We start from the raw sequence: 21,800 nt of genomic DNA on the forward strand, positions 1-21,800 counted from the left end.
CGGTCCTTGAGGGCCGGTGTCCTTAGACATCTGCCTGGTCCAACACAGCCGAGTCAAATCGCTGAATCACTTCCTAAATGCAGACAAGTTCTTCAGAGTCCAGCTAATGACCTCATTATTTGACTCAGGTGTATTGAAATGGAGACACATCTAAAAGTTGCAGGAGACCGGCCCTTGAGGCCTGGAGTTGCCCATCCGTGGTCTAACATCAGAGTTTGGACTGACCACCTGTGGCTTGGAAGACCATGGCTGTCTGCAGCAATGCCGTTTGGCTGTGGGGTGTGAAAGCAAGAAAACAGCATTCTCTAATACACCATATATTCTCATCAGCGAGAAGAGGACATCCAGTCAACAAACAGGGTACAATTGACACACAGCCTACACTTTATCTGGTGTCAGCAATCTTGGGCCCCATCACAAAAAAATTAATTGGGCCCCACCTACAGTTATAATTTCTAGAGTTTGTTTGACCCATAAAAGGCATCAAATTTTACAAGCTGGCAAATGTCTTGCTTTCTTTGATACTAGCACAGTATTTACTGCTAGTGGACTTCACATGCAGCAGTTTGCATGCTGTATGCAAATAGGCTGCTTAACTTTTTTTTTTAAATTAGTTTTAGATTACTGAAATGTCTCTCCCCAGGAGGAACAACCATAGGCAACATGCAAAATGTACATGAAGCAATCCAGACTTCTCAAAAAATGCTATGTTGTTGTATTTAATAAAATAAGTTTTCTCCATATTTGTTAAAGCTCTCACCATGTCGTGCCAGTTTGTTATGAGACAGATAATCTGTGAAAACAATTAAACAATTACCTGAACTACTATTGCTGGCTAAAGTAATGCAATATTTCAGCCGAAATAACCAATCAGAAGTAGGAGGAGGGTCTTAGTGCTGTCAATCAACCTCACTCACTGTTGTGTTAATGGTGGATAAACAACTTATAGTTACAGAAAAACCGTTTATCTGCCATCATTGGTACCTGTGCTACCAAGACTGAGCATTCACAACAGGTTATGCTAGCTGCAGCATAGCACAGAGAGAGGGACAGAGAAGATGAGCAGTCACATGACACTGTGATTGACAGCACTAAAACCCGCCTCCTGCCTCTGATTGGTTGTTTCTAGATAGCAGAAGGCAGAGGAAATACATTTTTCACAGACTACCTCTCATGGCATACTTTCACAACTTAATGACAGTTTTAAAAAATATGTCAAAAAATATATATTTGGTAAAAGTTACATACTGCAGCTTTAATTTTAATTAGGAGAAAACAGGTCAGGAGAAACATGGTAACTTATATCTCTAATTTAAATGGAAGCTACAATAAAATTGATTGGACTGCTTCCAGTCCAGACAGAAAGCTGTTTTTTATTGTCATTATATAAAGATTGTTTGAATTTCTGTCAGTAATAAATGTATTGTTTTTCTTGTGAAATTGTAAGAGCAAAGATGCAGAGAAATTCTTGTGATTCTCTGGAATGATTCTAACTAGCTTGTTATTAGACACAGTGTTGCTCACCTTTTTCACCACCCCATGGGTTAAAGGTCATGCTGGTACCTTCAACAGATCGAGGGTTAGACCTGTTGAACACTGTTACTTTCAAGTATGCCAAGCAGGAACAAACCATTTCATGCAGATCCAGAGAAGGATTCAATACAAATGTAGATGTGCGCTTTTTGGTCTAAGAGGGGTAACATGTCATTTTTACTGCTAAAAACAATTTTTTAAGACAGAACATGATTAATTTTCTAATCTACAGGGCCCCCAATTTTTTCTATTTATATGAAAAAAAAAAGCAAAAAACAGTAATTTGTGGAGTTGGTGGCCCTGTTCATCCAGAGCCCTTGCAATTGTCCTAACTTGGAATTGTCCATATTCAAAAATCTTGTAATCAGCAGCAGTACAATGATAGGAACACACATAAAATTCAAAAATCAAATCAGAAATGTTTGTCATTGATTGGACTGTTAATGTATTTAGGGTTGCTGAGTGATGTTCTCAAGCTTAACTAGTTTAAACTGAACACTGAAAATACCATGGAGTTATGATTTTTTATGTCTACAGAATAAGACTTTTTATGAGCACACCGAGTCCCAAGAACATGATAATGCACAGACAAGGGAAGTGGACAGAGAGGAGGAGCGTAATAGGTGCCACCAGGCTTTTTCCCCAAGGGTGTGTAATTAGGACAGGACGGGATAGAGGTCGTGGCTGAGTCTGTGGGATCTCACAGTAAACACCAGTCCAGCCCTGGTAGCACTGGCAGGTGAACTTGTGCCTCATATCCAGGATGTCATGGCTGTTGAAGTGACCCCTTACCTCAAAGCGAGGGCCACCAGAGGCTGGGTTATGGTGGATGTGAAAGTAGCGTGGGTTGAGGTGGAGATAGTGACGTGAGTCCAGGCTCTTGCGGACACATCTTCCATTCTTCTTGCAAAGTGCTTTGCTGCATAATTTAGCTGCTGCGGTGACATTTATGACATAATGTCCTAACGGTCCATCAATGTACTTCTTTACAGTAAGGCAGTTCCTCTAGAAGAAGAACAGAACGAGACATTGTCAATGGTCTTAAATAAGAACTTTTCTCCTTCCAAGCAAAATCAGCAAAAGATAACAAATTAAACAATAGTGATAACTTTAAAAAATTATGTTACAGAAGACTATTGTAAATTGCTTACAGTTTTTTTGCTTTGCTTTTAACATTTACCTTAGACCGAGCATACTCTGATGATCCCCAGAGGACAACACCTGATGCTCCCAAAGCAGCACTCTCCCCGATAGTATGAACTAAGTCACTCTTTAACAAAATGAAAACTTTCAGTTGAGTTTAGTTCATATTTACATGGACAAAAAGGTTCTTTATCTAAGAAACTCCATCAAATTGTATTAATATCTGGTTCTACTGCAAGTACTCCTGAATGAACATGGAAGGAAAGTTGATTGCACTGAGTTTTCTGCAAATGAAGAGATTAACTTTGCAGCAACTCGTCATACTGAGCATGCAAAAAAAAATCCCTTTAAGTTGGCAGTATGTGACTTCTATCAAAAATGTTTTGTTTACATATTGCATTCTACAACATTTTTCATAAAAGTTACACACTGATGCATCTTTACCAGAAAAAAACCTGCAGCAGAATCAAGCTCAATGTGAGAAAACACAAAAACACAGATTCACTGGTCCAGGAGTACTGTCTATGTTGAAATCTAAGAGAAAAAAAATTGTTTATGGAAGCAATAGTCGTTTCATCTAGGATAGAAACAGCTAAACAGAAGATCTTTAAGTTAGTTGTATTTTTAACAGGAAGAAACCTGCAGCAGACTCAGGCTTCAAGTAAAGACTCAGGCTGCACATCAATATTTGCCACAACTTATAGAGGACTTTCCAAGTCCCCAGTAAACTGAAATACAGCAATAGGTGTACCATCTGAAAGGACATGAAGTTAAAGGCAACAACAGCTCAGCCAACAGCCCCAGACACACAGTCACAGCTGAGCATAAGACATAGCTTCTATCAAGAGAAGAAACACATAACAAAAAATTAATGGCAGAAAAACAACAGACAATGCATCATTGGAGGTAGTAAGATAATGTGTCAGAGTTAGAAGTGGTCACTATGTCCTCTCACAGCATAGGATCTAACCAAAGCAAGTCAAAAAATAACTTAGCTTTATGAAAGAGTGCCCATAAGAAGGCAATAACATTTTTTATTCAGTTTTTTAATAAAATGGGCTACAGTTTGCATGTGTAACGAATACAGAAAGAAACATAAACTACAAGCAGCTGTTAGCTAATAGCAGCTAACTGCTGCTTGCAGGTATTAGCTACCTAATAGCAATGGTAGCTATAATCTACCAGAGTAATCACTTAATAATAATCAAAAACATAAAGCCTAAAAATATACAACTGAAATGGAATGTTTTGTTCTTTATGTGGGAGATATTTGAGAGTTGAATCCTGGGACATAAAATGGTGTTGTTGTTATGGCAACAAGTAACCTATATGTGTAGCGATACAGAGAGCGAGTAAGACGAGGCTTTGAGTTGGACTTTAACGGTTTTCCCCTGTGTCGTGGAGCGCAGCATGAAACTAATAATACCTTCATTTCCAAGTTTCATTGAGTTAACGAAGTTATTCTATGGTGGCAGCGCAGCTATGGATGACATGCGGAAGAATTGTCTTTTTGCCCTCCAGTTTCGTCCGCATGCACAAAATTTCCATATGTAAACAATATTTGTAAATCTAATTATTTATGATTAAGTCAGTGCCTCACCAGCTATGGACCTTGCTACACAGCACTGCTGATATTGGTCCAATAAGTAAAACTTGGCCGATTTGAAAAACTTTTGTTTATTTTCATCTTGTTGTCTTTTGGAGGGACACAGGAAGGAATTAGTCATGTAGTATTTGTTCAGTCTTGTGACAATTTTAGTGATGCAGTACAAGATTATGGTTTGTTTAACTGAAGCAGAGAAGCAATGCAGGTAGTTTGGTCACTTTTAAGTGTAGAAAAATATGTATATGTATAAATATGTAGAATGATATCAGTTAGTATTGCCAAACATCAGGATTAATATTGGCTATTAATATTGGCATAAATTTTCCACATCAGTGGACCCTTAATATTTTTCCATAGCTTAGAAAATTAACCTGTAAAAATAATAGTTCACATTTTAGGCAAACTGGATAAAGACTTACCTAAAATTCTAAAATTGTATTCAGTGTAAGAGTAAAAATCAAAACCAGCAGTCTCAAAGAAACTTCCCGTGTCCTGGACAGAACATCAAAAATGAACATGCCAGGGACAAAGAGGACATTTTGTCACTCTACAAAACAGTAGAAAGTAATTGTAACACAAATAAAGTAACACTTAAATAAATGACTCAAAATGTGCTTTCACAAAATTTTCAAAGACTAGAAACACCATTTTCCTTCAACTGTTGATTCAGATAATATTTAGCAAATCAGCAGGGCACAGGAAATGAATGCAAGTCCAAATTTGCTAAAGTGGGCTTGAACACTTATTGTTACTGCTTGTAGTTTGAGTTCATCTGTTGAAATTGCACAAAAAACTTTAACATTGTGATGCAGTATAATTCATTCAATTTTATATTGAAATACTGAAAACATACCTCTGAGAGCACAACAAAGGTGTAGGCATAAAAAGGTCTGGAGTACACAAAGACAGGCAATGTGTAGTCTGTACGTGCAATGGTTGCTATCCTCATGGCTTCTTTCACTCGATAGTGAACAAACTTGATGGTGTTTGAGGAAGATTTCAGCTCAAAGTCCAGGTAGATGGATGGGTAGAGGGCTGTGCTTTTTTTCCAGAGCCACATTAAATGGTCATTGCGTACATGTTCAACATTGGGACATTCACCAGTGTAGCATTGTGGGTGTTGTTTGTAGCCATAGTTGTAACAATCTGGAAAAAGATAGAACCCCCACAGACCGTCTGGTCTCCTAGCTTCAGCCAGTGCCAAAGTGAGATTCATAAAAGCTTGCCCTGACTTTTCAAAGCGATCCTTTGCTTCTTTTTCCACTTTGGTTTCTGGCCAGTGTGGATGGAGCTTGTGGATCTGTTCCTTGGACTTTTTACGGTAGATGTCTTTAGAACCCCAATTTCGTACCCACTGAGGCCTCCAGTTCTCCCAGTCAATGACACCTAGGCCTCGAAAATCCTTGTGTGGTATTAGCTTGTCAATGTCTACTCGGGCCTTGCTCAGATGTTTTGAAATGCTCTGGTTCTGTGGCAGGCCACCATTGATGGCAACACCTGAGCTGGAGTAGTATGGGTAGTATCCCAGATGACCATGGTAGAATATTGTGACATTCGGTCCACTCAATGTCTCATTAAGGTTTGCTACAATGTCAAAAATGCTGAGGTCTAGATCCACCTTAAATCGAAGGCGACATGACTCAGTAGGGGCGTTCCAGACTATAACAAAAGGCAGATGAGGGATCAAAGGTGTTTGAGCTGGTTTTGTTCTGTGGCCTTGAACATGGAGCTTTTCCTCTATGCCAAGCCAAAGGACCAGTGGTAGGAGGTGGAGTCCTACTTGCACCATGGCCGATGATTCTTCATGAAGCAATTAGGGAGATGGGGAGAAAAAAGAAATTAGATGTTCAGAAAGAGATCATTTGAGCATCAGTGAACAAGAATAATCAGCCAGGCCTTTGAACATCATGAGCAATGGCCACTGAAGTGAGAGCTCCAGATTCCACAGCAAACCACAAACCTACTTTGTTCTCAGAAAGAATAAGACTGCTTTGAAAAAAATAGTGAGTACATTTTGTTTATCTAGCATCTTTCTCATACAGCAGTCACAAAGTGCTTCATAGTAAAAATAGTTTTAAAAAAATTGTAAAAGCAAAGAAAACACAAAGGCACATAAAATGAAATCAAACTGTCATAAAATAGATGGAACTCCAACAGGTCAGATAGTAGCAAGCTTCTCACAGATATATTATGGACACTCTCAGTAAAGAGACAAAATATAAATGGATTTATTTTAACTTAATTAACAAAGAAATATGAAGTCTACTATGGACTTTTTACAGAGTTTTGAAAATGAAATAATTTTTTTTTATATAGCACATTTCAGCAGCAAGGCATTTCAAAGTGATTTACATCACAACAAACACAAAAACACAAATTCATGCAACATTGAATGAACAATCAAAACATTACATTAAGTCAAGTTCCATCATTAAATTTATAATTGATGACGTCTAAAGTTCGACTCTAAGCAGATGGTTTTTCAGTCGAGATTTAAAGGAAGTCAGTGTTTCAGTGTTTCAGCTGTTTTACAGTTTTCTGGAAGTTTGTTCCAGATTTGTGGTGCATGGAAGCTGAATGCTGCTCCTTGTCTTTTGGGGATGCAGAGCAGAACCAGAACTAGAACATGAGAGGACTGGAAGATTGATACAACAACAGCAGAGCTTTAATGTCAATACATTAAAGCTCTGCCATTGGTGTTGAATGGCTAAGTGATTTATAAACCAACAACAGTATTTTAAAGTCTATTCCAGGGAGCCAGTGGAGGGACTGTGGAACTGGTGTTATGTCTTCCTGGTTTTGCTCAGAACTTCAGCAGCAGCGTTCTGGATCAGCTGCAGCTGGAGGATTGATTTTTTTTAGGTAGAAATGCATCTTTCCTGTGCATAATTCATATTTGGATGTCTAAAGGCTGTAGCTTTTGTTTTGACCATTTTTTTATTTGTTTTGTGTTTTCATGAAGTAGCAAACTCCTCACTTTGTCACAGTGAAGCCAACCAAATCCAGGTTTTCTTGTCCTTCTGACCCTCATGTCAACATTACTATGTTACAAATGTTTTGTTGTTAACTTGCACATTCTTATTGAAAAGCATACATTCATGATTATTCTAGAAGAATTTCCTATTGACTAAGCTACATCTTTACACAAATCTAAAAACTTCTAAAAGCATTAATAATAATTGACTGGGTTTATTGAGTCAGCTAAAAGTATCTTGGTTTCTTGTTGACAAGTGATGCTCAGATTGAGCAGGAGATGGACAGAGGAACTGATGCATGATAAACTTATTCCAACTCACATGTCATGGGATATGGATCATAAAAAAAAAACATTAGTTCCTGGATACCAGTCACTGATTTTGGGTTTCTTTGTAGATGGATGGTCACACGTAAAGTGAATAATTCAACACAAAACCGATTTTAGATTTATAAAACCTTTATCTGGTGTGTAAAACAGAAAAGAGAGCCTTTACAACAGGGATATAAAAGGGCCAAAAAAACGAATTTGCTACAAGCTGAGGGCTGGGCTGGTTCTACGTTTATTAAAATATATTGAAATAATTGCACACAGCCTATTGAACCAAGACCTAACACAGTGTATATATTTAATAATTAAATGAATAAAGCAATATTTTGTTATGGCTCTGTCAGTAATTTCAAGGGAAAACATTTTCAACAGGCAAACAGCAAAAACTGTAATTGTTTTGAAAAACAAAATATGTTTCTTAATATCAAGATAAACACATAAATTAAAGTGCATGCATTAAAAAATGAAAATTCATTATTGTGCTGCTCTATGATGATCATGTTCTTGTCTTTGTGTGTTTTTGAGAAGTTTGATAGTACTAGTTACTTGATTACTTGATTTGGAAAGAAACTAAGTTACAATAAAAGTAATTGTTTGTTACTTTCAGCAATTGCTGACAACACTCTGCCTCCTGTGAAAATCACATTGATCTTTACCAGTATTTAATTGCAAGTTATTTTATAATGGTAACATCAACAATGTGTCTCCAGTTATAAGATTGAACTGGAGAGATTATTTAATGGTTACAACAGTACAAAAAACTTTTGAAATTTGCGCGTGTTTTTGTGTGGTCCATTATTGTCTGGAAAACTCTGAGAAGGATTTTAAACCCCCCATCCGGCCCCCAGCCTCCAGGTTCTGTGTTACGGCCCCGTGTTTGGTGTCACAGCGCAGCACACAGATCTCCTCCAGATGGCTGCACAGATGAGTGACACTTATATTAATATTAATAATTATAAGGACATTTAGTTGCACAACTTTAATGACTTGTTTTTTCGTGGCTGTTTTCACGTTTATTGCGATGCTAAGATCAGTCCCGATGTTTGCAGTTTTCTGGAGCGCAATGCAAAGATTGACGTCATTCAGAAGTCATATATTAACTGACATGAACAAAGACAGAGAGACGGATCATCCAGGAAATGATGGACTAAAACTAACTGGATGTCAGACAAATTCTGGCTTATTAAGCCCAAAAACCGCAACTCATTCAATCTGCAAGCGACTTTAGAAAGAAAAAACAAGCTCAGAGCCGCAATAAATGGAACTGGCGACCGAAACTCAAAATAGTTCCTTTTCAGCAAAAAAATGCGCATCTCCCTCCATTGTTTCTGTCGCTGCTGACATTGTCGCATAGAAACTGCAGTTACTCTCCAAGACGCCGAGAGGAAATAAAATTACAAAAGCAAATAGTCAATCAAAGTGGTTTCAATAAGTAACTGTAGTCTGACTACCTGATCTGAAATAGAAACGCGTTACATTACTCATTATTGAAAAAAGTGGACATCCCTGCCTGTCTCCATCCTGGCCTGAAACCCTCTGTTCTCAGCGTCCACTAACCGTTTAGCCATTTTTGAGGGGGGGTACTTGAAAGTTGATCTCTGCTCTGATTGCTGATGGACAATAAAGCCACTTTTGCTGCAGTGACTTCACTACATTCCCTACCATTGCATTGTGGGGAATGTAGTGTTGGTGTGTGCGGGCGGCTGTGGCCTGCGGGCGGCTGTGGCCTGCGGGCGGCTGTGGCCTGCGGGCGGCTGTGGCCTGCGGGCGGCTGTGGCCTGCGGGCGGTTATAATAGTAATTAAATATCATCCAGGGGCCACAGATAATTAATTCGCGGGTTGGATCCGGCCCACGGGCCTTGACTTTGACATATGTGCTTTACAACATCTATTTTTTTCGTTTTTTAATTAAGACAGCCTGTCTTTTAAAAATTTTGAAAAGCTTAATATTGCTTGTCATTCATTTCAGACAATGAAACTTATTTTTGACTCATTACACACATGGTAACTGCGTGATTATGGTTTGCAGACAATAAACCCCATTAGGAATCTAAGAAAATTTTAAAATTATGAAAATAGAGAATATTAAAACATGAAGCCTGGCGTCTTCCGCTTCCAGCAGAGCTCAACCCACCTCCACTCGCTCAGCCATCCGGCCGCATCCTTCATCGCCTCCACCACCAGTGTTGGTTTCCGGGGGATAAGGTTCCTTTCAGCATAAGGAATGCTCATCCGAACCCATCGCAAAGTTTGCAATAATTGATGCCCGATCGCCAAAGACTCTAATTTATATGTCAATAAACTCTTCTAATGGTTTCCCTTTTCTCCGTCCGAGTCTCTCCAGATTGAATTAATCATCTAACTCAAAAAACCTGCAAAGCTGTTAATACACAGTCTGGCCTTAATTTTTTTTTTGCATAGAATAACAACTGCTACAAAATATTTTTTCGCATATTCCCAAGAATGGAATCAATTTCTTAAACATTGGTTTAGTCTCTGTGTAATTCTGACTCCATATCTTCTCTGTCGTCCCTGCTTTGCTCTGGTCTTATGATGGAGCCCCACCACAAACCTCATCTAATTTTTCCCATATGCAAGTCATTCACATTTCATCTTGTCCAAAGTTGGAGAAGAAACATAGTTACTTGGCTCTTAAGAAACACAGCCAAAGAGGTTTCCTCTAAGAATGAAATGGAAATTCTCCCAGCATTTCCAGCACAGTACCAGAGCAGAGAAGGAAGAAACTGCCTGTGGGTTGAGGGTTCTCATTGTAAGTATTAGCACAAAGCTGAGGTCATATAATCATTTTAATAGGAAAAGCTCTCAGGGCTCACATTAAGAATCTGAATCAGTACACAAACTAGGAAAGAAGATGGCTGAAGGAGAACAATATGCAATAAATTGATTAGATGTTTCCTTGAAATCTTTTTTTGCAATGACTTTTTTTTTTAGTTTGTCTTGGTTCTGATAGCAGGCTCCACAGGCTGAGTTTCTCACCGGTTTTCATGGTGAAGCTCTACCAAAACAAGCAGAATGTGGTGAAGCCACTCTGGCGTTCCACAAAACCACAGGAAAAAAGGAGCCTCTGGAAAAATGATGACTCCAGACCACAAGCAGACCCCCCAAATGCAAAGTCTCAGTTTGTACCAACATAAAAGACTCGTTTTGATGATTTGTCTTACATAAACACAACTGAACAGTTTAAAGAAGTCAAGGTTGGCTGATTGGACCCAGATGGTTCTGATGAAAATTGTCATTCTGAGAAAACCTTTTTGATGCAGTGATATTTACAAGCTTCATCATGCGAGATTACATAACTTTTCTCAGTTAAAAGATTCAAATAACACTAAACTTCAGTTTAACAATGAAGCTCTTTGATAATGTGAAATGCCTAAGAAACCTGTAAAAATAGCAAATACTGCAGGTAAGGTACTGAAAGAACATCTCAAATGTTTTAAACTTTAATCCCAGCAGGTGCCATCTCAAACAGACAAAGGCTGAAATTGTCCATTCATCAAACCATGAAAACTGATGAAAATGATCACATCCCAGGGCAACAAGTAATAACCTACTGCCTCATTAACACAGTTTTTGGACTCTGGGTTAGGTTCTACTACAACATCCAAGAGTTCTGATCAATCCGTCATCTCAACATGGAAACAGAATGGACAGACCTACCAGGACATGGACATCCACCTGGAGTGACATGAAAGAATGGAGACTCTGGAGGAGCTGCAGAGATCCACAGCTCAGGAGGGAGGATCTGTTGTAAAGACAACTATTAGCTGAAGAAAGTCAATAATGAGACATTCTATAAATAGTTACATAATCACAAAATTCTTCATATTCTTGCTCAATTTATATTTAAAATAATTTTGAATCGAGATGTATTTTTAACAGGAAATAAGACAGGCCTTGCATAACTAAACAGAGTGAAATGAAATATAAAAATCAATTGATAATTTTATTTACATTTTAATTAAAAATTTTAATCCATTATCCTAACCAATGAAAAAATGTTAATTGGCATCACATACATGGCGCCATCCCTCCAGTCACCTGGAAGCTTCTCCTACAGACTCACTATTGGTTTTAGTTAAAGACTGGCTGTAAGCAAACATTCATTGAATCCATTTCAAAAAGAAAATGTTGGTCAAATTAAAAGAGCATCTTAATCTTAGATCTGCCAGGGGTATCAGGATCTTAGGTTAGGGCAGGGGTGCTCAAATTTTTTGAGACCATAAGATCTACTTTTTCTCTCACCAGCCGGCTGAGATCTACCTCATGACATGAAGACATAAAAATTGTAAATTAAACCCTATTGACTCATTTTCTATACAAATATATATCAGTTATATCAGAAATGATAAAGTGACAGAAATGATAATGCAGTTTCTTCCTCAGTGAGATTCTGACACTGGGAGCAGGTTACTGGTTTCTCAGTCAGAAGCTGGTTTCAAACCTGAGGTCAGCAGCTGTCAGTCAGTTATGACAGATCTGAAATTTGGTTTGATGACGTCAATATGCGAAACTACAGACTGATAGGAGGAACCAAAGAGCTCTGCAGAGGTAAAGGCAAATCTTCTGAATTTGGAACATAATTAATGTAATTTGACATAATTATCGTGGTAGAAGCCATTTGTTTTTGTTAAAACTTAATCAAATATATTTGTCCTATTTGAAGTTTGCTGTGACGTTTATTGTAAACGAACGAGGTCATTAGTCCAAGTCTGTCATTTATTGAACGTTCAGAAACTCCAGCAGCTGTGATGAACCACAGTGAAGGTCAACAAAGGTGAAACAACCCAAACAAGTGATCAACTCAGAACCACTCGCACCTTTTTACTCTCCGTCTCACTTTATCGTTAAGCACACCTGTGTCCGTGGCAACCACCTGCGCCCCGCAAGCCAAACAGAGATTATATTAAAAACATTCAGTTCGTTACAATGTCGGGTTTCCAGGCTTGATATTTAGTTATTGATTATTAATGAGCCTTTCCTGAACACAGTGCTGGTTGATTAGCTCATTTAAACTCCTGCTCTGTTGGTTAGTCGGTGTTTGAATCGCCTTCTTGTTAATGGATCTGGAGCGCAACTTAATAATTACTGAGAAAATTAATTTTAACACGTTTTGTTGATTTTTAAAAAAAATATTCTTTAATAAATAATAAAAAAAATGTTTGGGATATTAGTGACTATTTTGATAAGCCTGTCAGAAGAGGAAGTGCTGGTCTCGGCATCCTGGTGGCCTTCAGTTTGTCACTTCCTGCCGAGATCGACTCAAAACCTTCTCGCGATCAACCAGTCGATCGATGTATTGAGTACCCCTTGGTTAGGGAATAACTGCTCTCTTTTATACTTTAGTCTTTCAGAATTTCTAAATAGTTTTGCTCTCCAGCACACCTCCTTCACATGGCTGCGAGACCAAGCAAGACAGTTGGACCTTGAGATATGACCAACAATGCCATCTGGACTGTTCAGCTTCCCAATATTTACAAAAAGGCTGTGCCAGGTCAACACAACAGAGAAGTCAGTTAACACAACGTTCTTCTACAATTCTTAAAAAATTTGCCTACCACAAAACACAATCTGTACATTAAGACAAATTGTAAGCTGCACCTTATGCACAACATAAGGTGCATTTAACAGTAAATGGTATCTTTATACAAAAAATAATGTTAATGCAAAGAAAAAAGAAAAGAAAAGTACTCCTAACCAAACAGCAACAAGCAAAACAAACATGCAAAGCAAATGAATAATCAACAAAACATGGAAGCAAATCACAAACTAAATCTGCAAAGGAAATAATCGGAAAACAGCAAATGAACATGCAGCAAAATTACAAAAAGGAATCACCCAAGAGTGGGTTTAGCCCTTACCTAACAAAATGAAGTTATTAATTGGGCAGATGACTACAGAGCCTGTAGGGGACTTGGAGGATTTCTTGTTTCTTTTGCATTTCCTTGCAATAGCTTTTGCATACTCTCAGTTTTGTAAGGATCAATTTATGTGGTATAATTGAATACTAAAAGCCTTTCTTACTTTCTGCTATAACATAAAGTTTTTGTAGCGTTTTTCCATGTATATCTGGTTTGTGAGATATCTCAAGTTTCATAACTTTTTCTTTAAAAAAGGAAATGGATCACAAACCTATGTGCAAAGTGCAAAAGCAGAACAGGCCAAACATGGGCTTTCCATCTTTTGTCATCGCTTCTAAAATATAAACAGTATGGTTTGCAAGAAGAAAAGAAAGAAAAACTACATCCAAACTGTTTGGACTATTTCTGTTGTGTTTATTTGAGTTCTCTGTGTCCTGAGTCTCCTCGTTGTCCTGTCTTCCCCTTGATTGCTCCCAGGTGTGTCTTGTTCCCCTGATTACCCTCAGTGTATTTAGTCCCTCCTGTGTCCTTTGTTCCTTGTCGTTGTTTGACGTTCTTGTCGTTTGTTGCTACCGGTGTGAGCCCTGGCTTCGGCTCAGCCGTGCTGCCTGGCCGCGGACTTGTGTGTTTGACTGTGTTTTCTGGACCATTTTTGGATTAAATATTCACCACTCACCTTACCTGGGCCTCTAGCGTCTGCCTCACCATCTCCGCTACACCACCATATGACAGTTTCAGAGTTATTTTCACAGGGAAATAACTGACTGACTTGATTTTTTTTTCTTTTGTGTCAACCTTACACAAACAGACATAAACATGCTGTGAATAAATTAATTCAGAGTTCAGAACACAAACACATTTTCACTAAGGCTCTTTGTGAATATAGTTGAAATTGACATTTGTGACATTGTGACAAATTAGACTTGCACATGTTGCAATCAGAAATATTTGCTGATTGCAAAATGCAAAACGTTTTGTGAGGAAAACAAAAGTATTGCAAGGTAACTCAGAAGAAAAAAATGTCTCCATATGCCTAGGGGTTCTGTAGATGACAACCAAACAGAAAACAGCAGACAAAACAACGACTCCTTCAGCACTTGCACACCATACCTGCAGTTCATGTCTGCACACCTGGAGGCTGCAGGAGGAGGCAGAGAGCCACAGAAGATTCATAACCAAGTCCAACAACAGACCAGGAGCTAAAGGCAAAATTTAGAGCCAGCCATGGCACAGAGCCCAAAACAAGCTGGGTAATGAAATCACCTACCCTGATGAAAACCCCAAGCCCAAAGCACCTGACGGATCGCACACACTCCCACAGTCCTGAACCCAAGACAGGCATATTTATAAGAAACAGTTTGAAAGCCAGACAAAAGTAACCTGGATGTGATGGACGCACAGTGTTTGGAGAAGACATTCCACAACATGGCATCGCCACAAAGCTCAATTGAAATGGTATGTGTATGAGTGAGGAGACTGCGCACCTAGCTTTCAAGGCAACACTGGTGCCACCCACCACTCACTTTAAAAGGGGAACCTGCATCAAGATGCCATAAATGCACCAAGAATAAATTGCAAAAAGTCTCAAACCAGGGCTGCAGAAACACATAATGTGCTTTTCTCTTTAAACTCTGGGAGACAAAATAAATATTGGTTCCTGTGAAAGATGTGATGGACTTCCCAATGGAGCTTGGACATTTGACACTGTAAACTAATGTGAGGTGAAATCCATTAAGTTTGGAAATTAAAGGCTGACAGGAAAAAAAGGGTTCAAGGATAGAATAACTGGAGTACAGGTAAACATTCAATTTCAGTTCACCCTTTTTGTCCCAAGGCTGTTCATAATTCTGAAAATTGATTGAAAGTTTTTTCTGTTTCAACAGACTGGAATTTGTTGATGGTACCTAAGTGACCAAACACATTATGGAATCACAGAATCTGCCATATCTGTGATAGATAGACTGGAAAGCCATCAGTGTCTCAGCTGAATCCCAGAATGCATATCTGCAAAATATCCATCTTGGGATGTCTCAAGGTTCAATTAGCAAAACAGGAGCTTGCTAATTGCTGCTAATTTCTGCAGTTTCAAGGGGCTTTGTAATGTCGAAGCTCAGTTTGGAAATTGTTCCCCAAGTGTTTCTTAAACCCAGATGGTTGCCTTGGGAGAGTCAAGAATTCCTAAAGCATGCATGAAGACTCACTCTTCAGGTTGATGAGAGAATAACATTTTAACATGATGTAAAGCTTGAAAAAAGTTGACTTTGCATTATACTGCCACTTGGAAGGAAATATCTTAGGCACAAAACACTTCTAGATATCAGTAGCAATTTGTTTTATTATGTTGTAGCAAATAATAGCTTTTTATCTTCTATTTTAAAGATGACATACCTGTTCCCCTCTTCTGGCTGTGTTGAGGATTGTTTCTCTGTCCTTTAATGAGTTAGCATCATTGATGTAGTGTTTTATGGCTGCAAAATATTCATTGCTGAGCAGCTAAACCGCATTTCTGTCAGTGTCCCCCGCTCCTCTGAACCTTTGTCAGTTTTCGGGGCACACATGCCCTCCTATTGTTGCACTGGCCCCTCCTCACTGCAGTCCTCATTTGTTATATTGAACCGGAACAGAAAATGAGAAAGTATTTACAGTGTTAGCAACATTATTCCAGTGAGAATTTCTTACATGGAAATTGCTCTAAATATATACATGTAGTCCACAGAAGTCTAGGATAAATTCAAAAGACATTGAGATTTGAAAGTGAAAAGGAAATCGGTATTGCTCACTCAAACAGGAAATCTCTCCATGCATGAAGACATTCAGATGGATCTACCTACATCTGTGAATAAAGGTTTTCTGCTACAAAGTTAAGCAAGTGCATTGTAGTCGGGTTGATATGAATACAGCAGCACAAGTGATTAAATATCACTGAGAATGAATCTTCATGTGATTTTTTTTTTTTTCAAAAGTTTTAAATAGGCACAATTTTTCTTCCTGAACACTAGAGAAGGATCCCTTCTCCATGGATCCTGAATGCGAATAGATCAAGTTTTACGAACTCACTTCAGGGCCAGTGCAAGCTGCAATCAAATGCAGTTTACCATTTGATTGACAGAAGACTGCATTTGTTGATAAGCCTACTGAATTACATCACTGTATGAGCAAAGGGCTAACCTTGCAAACTTCAAACATGTCAATCACCGCACTGGATTCCACATGTATAAAACATATTAAAATAAAATCCCACAATATTGATGGTTTTCACACACAGAAAACTGATCAGCTGATCAGCTAATTGCTTGGGCCAGATATTAATTTCTCTAAGACAAAATAAAATGTCTGAATTTATTTGTGTCTAACTTCAACTTCAGGGTTCTCCACTGCTGAGTGTTGCTGCTAACATCATTGGGGAATCTGTAACATAACCACTATCTTTGTTTTTTTCAGAATAAATATATTAAATAGTAAAAATATCAAACTGTCTTGTAGAACAGTTGTGATTTCATTGATAAAATTATTCTGTATTTCCACTGTTAAAAACTGATTCGGGCAGTGGTGTATCTAGACTTGTTTTAGGGTAAAACTGTATCTCAGCTGAATAGGATTGCCTCTCATCCCGTAAAATATGGAGTCATCCCATATAAGGCTGTTAAATGTCAGTCCCATATTGAACCGATACACAACTGTCCGATAGACATGCCTATAATATAGGGTGACCATACGTCCCCGATTTCCGTGTCAGTCCTCCTTTTAGGTGACCTGTCTCCGGCAGAAGCGGGGACAGCTAATATTGCAAATGTTACCTTCAAATTGTGTCATCTATCAAAACTTTTTCAGTTCTCAACAACACAGTGAAAGAATACTATTCAAATAAAACCAAAAATTGAAGACTCAATTTTTAACCTTTTTAACCTAAAAGATTACTAAAAATTACAAACAAAAGGCATAAAACAACCAAAATATATTAACATATGTTTGACAGGACTAAGACAGTAGTTTTCATCTTAAGAGTGGTTTAGAAAACCACTATAAATATTACTAATAAAGCCTAAAATATTGTGCATATCAAAGAACTAGAGCTACAATTAAATATAAGTACATTTCACATTAATGCTAACAAAATATTGCAAAAATATCAAAAAGAATTTCTTCATCTTTCAATCTTTGTTTCAGGCTTGGCCACTGAAGACTACTCTAGACCAACACACAACAGCGGCAGATTGAAATAAACTGACAGAACAAAACGCTTGTGAAGTAGATTTTTCTTTAAAGAGAAAAAATATTTTATTTGCATCATACAGTAGCATAGTCAAGATGTTTTTCCGTGCAGCTGCAGAAGGTGTACAAACTAATTGAACAAGATGTGTCTGTTGAAGTTTCCCAGATGGGTTATCTGGGAACTTGCTGTTTTTCCCGTGGCCTTCCCTGGATGGAGATAGAGTGTTTAGTTTTCGCATCCCGTAGACATGATAGTGAATGAGCTTATAAGATTGAACTGTTCCGTCTGTTTTCCTTTGTTTCTTTTGTTTGGTCTTCGAAGATTGAGTCTCTGCCTCTGCTAGCAGAGAGAGGAGAATAAAGCAACTATGCAACTCTGAGTTTGTTAGAGCAGAATGATTTTCGCCTAATGCAGTGTATTTTTGCTCAGATGTATTAAAGATTGTTTTTGCTCCCTGACTTTTACCTGGACCTCAGTCTCTGAATTGCTCACTTCACACGCTTTAGTGTCACACAATAATAAAACAAAATAATTTAAAAATATGAACTACAATGCCTTCATCCTATATATGAAAAAGCTTTTAGGCCCAATATACTGAAACCACATGGGCCCCATATAGTGTTCCCATTTCTGTCCCATGCCCAGTTAGCCCACATTAATGCTGAATGGGGCCCATACATTTAGCCCAAATGAGCCAACAATATGGGTCTCATTTATGGACCCATATTGAGACCTACCCATCCATGCTGATTTAATTGACTGTGAGAAAGATAAAACACATACCCACTCATCATTATCTAATATCCCAAAACTAAACGATTCAATGCAGTTTTATTAAAATAACAATAATGATAAACTTGCATGAGTGGGTCCCAGCCAAACCAGCCTGAATGCATGCATGAGACCCACCCATGCATGCTGATTTAATTGACTGTGAGAAAGATTATTAAAAGCCCATGCACATAGAATGAAAGCACATTAGTTACTCTTTTTAAATCATACAAGTGGTTTTATTGTATCGAGACACTTTGAAACAACCTCTGCTAGCAACATGGATTCTTTCGTGAACCGCTTTTATTCTGCCTCATTGGCGCTCAAATCAATCCAATGGCAGCTCAGCAAATAGAATGGCTGCAGTATTTGAAAATACTGCCGCCATTGGTTTGGCCCACAACAGCACCGAGTTTGAAATTGCTCTGCACCAAAATATGCTTATTGTGTGTGTGCGTGTGTGTTAACAATATCAGAAAAAATAACAGTTACATTTACGTTTTCCAAGAAACACAAGATTAATTTTTGAGTGTTACATCGTTTTAACAAATGTAAAACCGATGTATCACTCACATAAATTCTCAATAAAAATAAATATTTTTTTCTTTAGAAAAAGTTTATTGACACTTGGGACATTTGAAAAACTTGGCATTTATACCTTTATACAATTTTTTTTTTCACTTTTCTTTTAAAATTAAAATAAATAAATATTGTAGTCCTCCTTATTCAAATGTGCTATTTTCTTCGGTGGATGTGTAAAGTGCCTACTTCAATTCACCAATCTTTATTGGCAATGGTGCCTAAGAGCAAACAATGAACAAGCAGGTTAAATTGCAACCAGATTAAAAGATATAAAATGAATCATTAACAGAAATGTTAAGTTTTTTTTATTTTATTTTTACTGATGACTTGGAAAATGTTTGCAGATATTGAAAAAACAGATGCTCAAAATTTTACTCTTGTCTTTCTCACTTGATGAGTTTTGTTTGAATTTATTTTTTAAACATTTTGTAATTTTTTCACGATGATCTGATCTGAACCATTTCTCCAAATAAAAATTAAATCCTGCTGTGAACAGACTGCAATAAACTCTATGGATGACTAAACATCCAATTGATCAAAAAAAATAATAATAATAAAAATGCAAGGACAAAAGTCCACTCTGAATCATGACCTAATGTTGAGTAAGCAGCAGAATATGAGATTATGTGACATGGCACACATTTAAAACAGATGATGTCAAAAAAAAAAAAAAATTAAGACATTCAGACTGGACTGGACTGTTCTAGTGTAAAAAATAAGAAAATGAAAAAATGTTAAAGGTTCAATGTGTAGCTAGAGCAATACTTAACTGGTTTAAAAAATAAAGCATTGAATCATTATTTTTAATGTTTTAATATCCTGGGGAGGGTTGAGATTTTGGATTTTTCATTTGGGATTAAGACTTTGGATTAAAACGGAGAACTGCAACCAGGACGCTGTTTTGGGTTTTCGAGGATATGGGACTCTATTGCGGACAATATTCTCATGAAAAAAGAATGGGAACTTTTGAACATTCAATTATTTAAGTTTTTTTGCTGACTTAAATTGAGTGATTTAAATCGGACCTATAATTATTTTTTGAAAGTTTTGGTTACTGATTTATTTATCAGAATATCTATTGTTATTTCTTAATATTGTGGAGTTCTAGATAAATCATAGTTGCTAAAAATCAAATTTCATTTTGAGTGGTTGGATATTTATTTTCTTATTAAATTAAATTATGTAACACGTTTTACCTGATTCCTGTGACATGATTCCCCTTGAGAATATAGTGAGTTCTGCTTTATTCAAGCCGAATTTTACTCATCGACTGTCATATGGCGGCACAGTGGGGAGGTGAGGCAGACGCTTAAGACCCAGGTGGAGAAGAATAATGATGTGTTTAATAATGAAAACATCCAAACAATATCTAAAACACAGGCAGCACTGCTGAGCAGACACCAGGGCTCAACGCAGGTAGCAACTGGTCTTCGAATGGATTAATACAAACAACGACAAGGACCCAACGAGAAACAAAGGACACAGGAGGGCTTAAATACACAGAAGGGTAATCACGGAGACGAGACACATCTGGGAGCAATCATGGGGAATACAGGACAACGAGGAGACTCAGGACACGGGAAACTAAAATTAATACAAACATAACATCGACAATCTCCTGCTTACTGAAGTTCTCATATTCTTGCCTATTTTCATGCCCACAATAGTGAGAAACAGACCGTCATGGAGATACTCTAAATTGGGGTAGAACTGAACCAGATTTTAACCAGTTAACTGTTAGGGTGAAACAGGTCTTTAGAGAACTGAAATCCTGGGTACAATTATTCCTTTTTTCTTTTTTTTTGGGATAACGTTCATGAGAATTTGATCTAAAAACTAGTTAAAGGGAGGTATTATATAAAGTCAATTTTTTTTTTTTTTAGATTTATATCATGTTATGTTATTCCCTCATAAAAAAACTACCTCAAAGATTCCTCTAAAACATGAGGAGTCCTTGAATCTCCTATGACAACAATTTGCCTAAACTCTTTCTCCCACAAGGCACAACCAATTTCCACAAAACTCCTCTTTATGAAAATAGGCTTTATGAAAGTAGAATGGAGACTGCTTCTGTGTCACAGAGCACCTCTCCTCTGCAACTTCCCTAGTCAGATCCTCAAGACTTGTGGCAGCAGCTTTCAGGAAACAGGTGATGAAGTTCACCTGCTAAGCTTATCATAGGAACTATGCATCACAGATTGATGCAGCTGTGACATTGCATGTGGAAGTTATTGAACATATTTGTCTGAAAACACCACTTCGCCCTCAGTGTCTGCCATTGGTGGAGTAACACTGACCCCTACTGGCAAAATACTGGTGTAGTCATTCATCATCTTTGTGTGCAATTGATACGGCAAGTTCTCTGTCTGATGCAAGTTCTTTATCTGAAAACTCCATTTCAGACAAAGAACTGTCATTGGTGGAATAACATCGACCCCTAGTGTGGATGTTAATGGCATCGTGGAGAACCTTTATTGCGATGACTTCCTCAGTAAAGTTTCTTTAAAGTCATTTGGCATACAGCATTCTTTTAATAACTGAAGTTAACATAGTTACTTAATTGTGCTATAAAATGGCACAGTGTGGCTGGAAAACATAATACTGTCCCTTTAAAGTTTCCATTCATTACCTCCATGTTTTAGATTTCCTCATGCTTCTCACAGCAAACATGAGGAGTTCTGGAGTTCTGACAGAATTGGTGGAACTAGGTGCCTTTTCAGCACTGGCCATAGTTTCCACAGGACAGAGATCACTGCTTTGTGGTTGTC

At 37.7% G+C, this 21,800-nt stretch overlaps 1 protein-coding gene across 2 annotated transcripts; it reads right to left on the reverse strand.

The window, feature by feature from the left end:
- Nucleotides 1-1,785: 1,785 nt before the first annotated feature.
- Nucleotides 1,786-15,979, reverse strand: hyal6 (hyaluronoglucosaminidase 6). 2 transcript variants are annotated; one of them, XM_055022727.1, is made up of 5 exons: nucleotides 15,855-15,979; nucleotides 11,266-11,350; nucleotides 5,136-6,082; nucleotides 2,714-2,803; nucleotides 1,786-2,538 (listed from the first exon to the last, which is right to left on the reverse strand). In XM_055022727.1, exons 3-5 carry the CDS (start codon nucleotides 6,069-6,071, stop codon nucleotides 2,065-2,067), a joined length of 1,500 nt encoding a protein of 499 aa, XP_054878702.1. In that variant the 5' UTR covers nucleotides 6,072-6,082; nucleotides 11,266-11,350; nucleotides 15,855-15,979; the 3' UTR covers nucleotides 1,786-2,064. The 2 variants fall into 2 exon arrangements, with proteins under 2 accessions (XP_054878702.1, XP_054878703.1); XM_055022728.1 differs by lacking the exons at nucleotides 11,266-11,350; nucleotides 15,855-15,979 and having other exon boundaries at nucleotides 5,136-6,157.
- Nucleotides 15,980-21,800: the final 5,821 nt, after the last annotated feature.

Source organism: Poeciliopsis prolifica, unplaced genomic scaffold, assembly GCF_027474105.1.
Source record: "Poeciliopsis prolifica strain line A6 unplaced genomic scaffold, Auburn_PproV2 SCAFFOLD089, whole genome shotgun sequence".
NCBI lineage: Eukaryota > Metazoa > Chordata > Actinopteri > Cyprinodontiformes > Poeciliidae > Poeciliopsis > Poeciliopsis prolifica.